Consider the following 1,231-nt stretch of genomic DNA (forward strand, 5'->3'; position numbering starts at 1 on the left):
TAACGGGATTTACCCCTGCTGCTCTCACCTAACTGCAGCTTCTCTCACGCTCCAATGACGCGATATCTTTTTCTTTGTTAGTTTAACATAACTTAAAAATGCACCTATTAAAACTCCACATATCTAGCGTGGGAAAAATATAAGCTATATTGCCAATTAGAAATTTTCATAAAAAAGGGGGGCATGGCATAACGAACTACTAGTAAAACTGTCTATCAATTTCCTTCGGAACTGCAGCTTTCCTATCCCCAACCTCCATTAATCTGGGCAAGCTAACACAGCCTCTGCCTAACACGATGTTCAAAACTGATCAGTCTACATCCACATCCAAAGATGACATGCCAGGCAGTTGTCAGGTGCTTCAGGATCTACCCGACTCGCACGGCCTCACCTGCAGGATGGGCTTGGGCAGATGGCGGTCGTCCTCCTCCGTGATCTGCGTCTCGTAGAGCGGGCGCGAGAAGGCGGGCGGCTCGTCGTTCACGTCCGTCACCAGCACCATCACGTGGGCGTAGGCGCGCTCCACCCCCGCCTGCCCCTCCACCACCACCTCATACTGCGGGCGGAAACGAGGGAGTTGTGGGCCTCGTGCATACATATCTACTTGTATCCAAACACTCAAAACACATAAATATTTTTGTGGTGTGTGTTGTGTGTGCGTGTGCGTACACACACACCACACACACATACACCAAAAACACACAACACACACACACACACAATACACACACACAACACACACACCCACACACACACGCACACACACACACACCCACACACATGCACACACACACAAAACACACACACACCACACACACACACACACACCACACACACATATATATATTATATATATATATATATATATATATATATATATATAATGTATATAATCACGGTGGAGCGTGGGGGTCTTGCGCATGGGTGTTTAGGCGTTCGGCTTTAAATCGTCATGCATTTGCATGTAAAACGCAAATCTGAAATGATAAGATCAACTTTGGACACAAGTGCAGGCGGCAGAAGCCGTCGCGACGCCGGCGAGGCCAACTCACACTCTGTCTGGCCTCGAAGTCAAGCGGCGTCGTCAGGGTGAGGCCGCCCGCGCGAGCGTCCACCACAAATACGCCACCGACGCCGCCCGCCACCACGCTGTATGTCACCTCGCTCTCTGTGGGGGAACATTTACTGTTACAAACATGTGTGTATTACAGATGACATACCTACGTTTTTA

General features: G+C 49.0%; 1 protein-coding gene across 1 annotated transcript in view; it reads right to left on the reverse strand.

The window, feature by feature from the left end:
- The window catches only part of LOC119569950 (putative neural-cadherin 2), a gene marked incomplete at both ends in the record, with an annotated part of 5,353 nt that extends 4,185 nt beyond the window's left edge, over positions 1-1,168 (reverse strand). The window contains 2 exons of the mRNA XM_037917894.1: positions 392-556; positions 1,053-1,168. Coding sequence (XP_037773822.1) covers positions 392-556; positions 1,053-1,168 — 281 coding nt within the window. The remainder of the gene's footprint in view (positions 1-391; positions 557-1,052) is intronic.
- Between the last annotated feature and the right edge of the window lie 63 nt (positions 1,169-1,231).

This window comes from Penaeus monodon, unplaced genomic scaffold (genome assembly GCF_015228065.2).
Source record: "Penaeus monodon isolate SGIC_2016 unplaced genomic scaffold, NSTDA_Pmon_1 PmonScaffold_20135, whole genome shotgun sequence".
NCBI lineage: Eukaryota > Metazoa > Arthropoda > Malacostraca > Decapoda > Penaeidae > Penaeus > Penaeus monodon.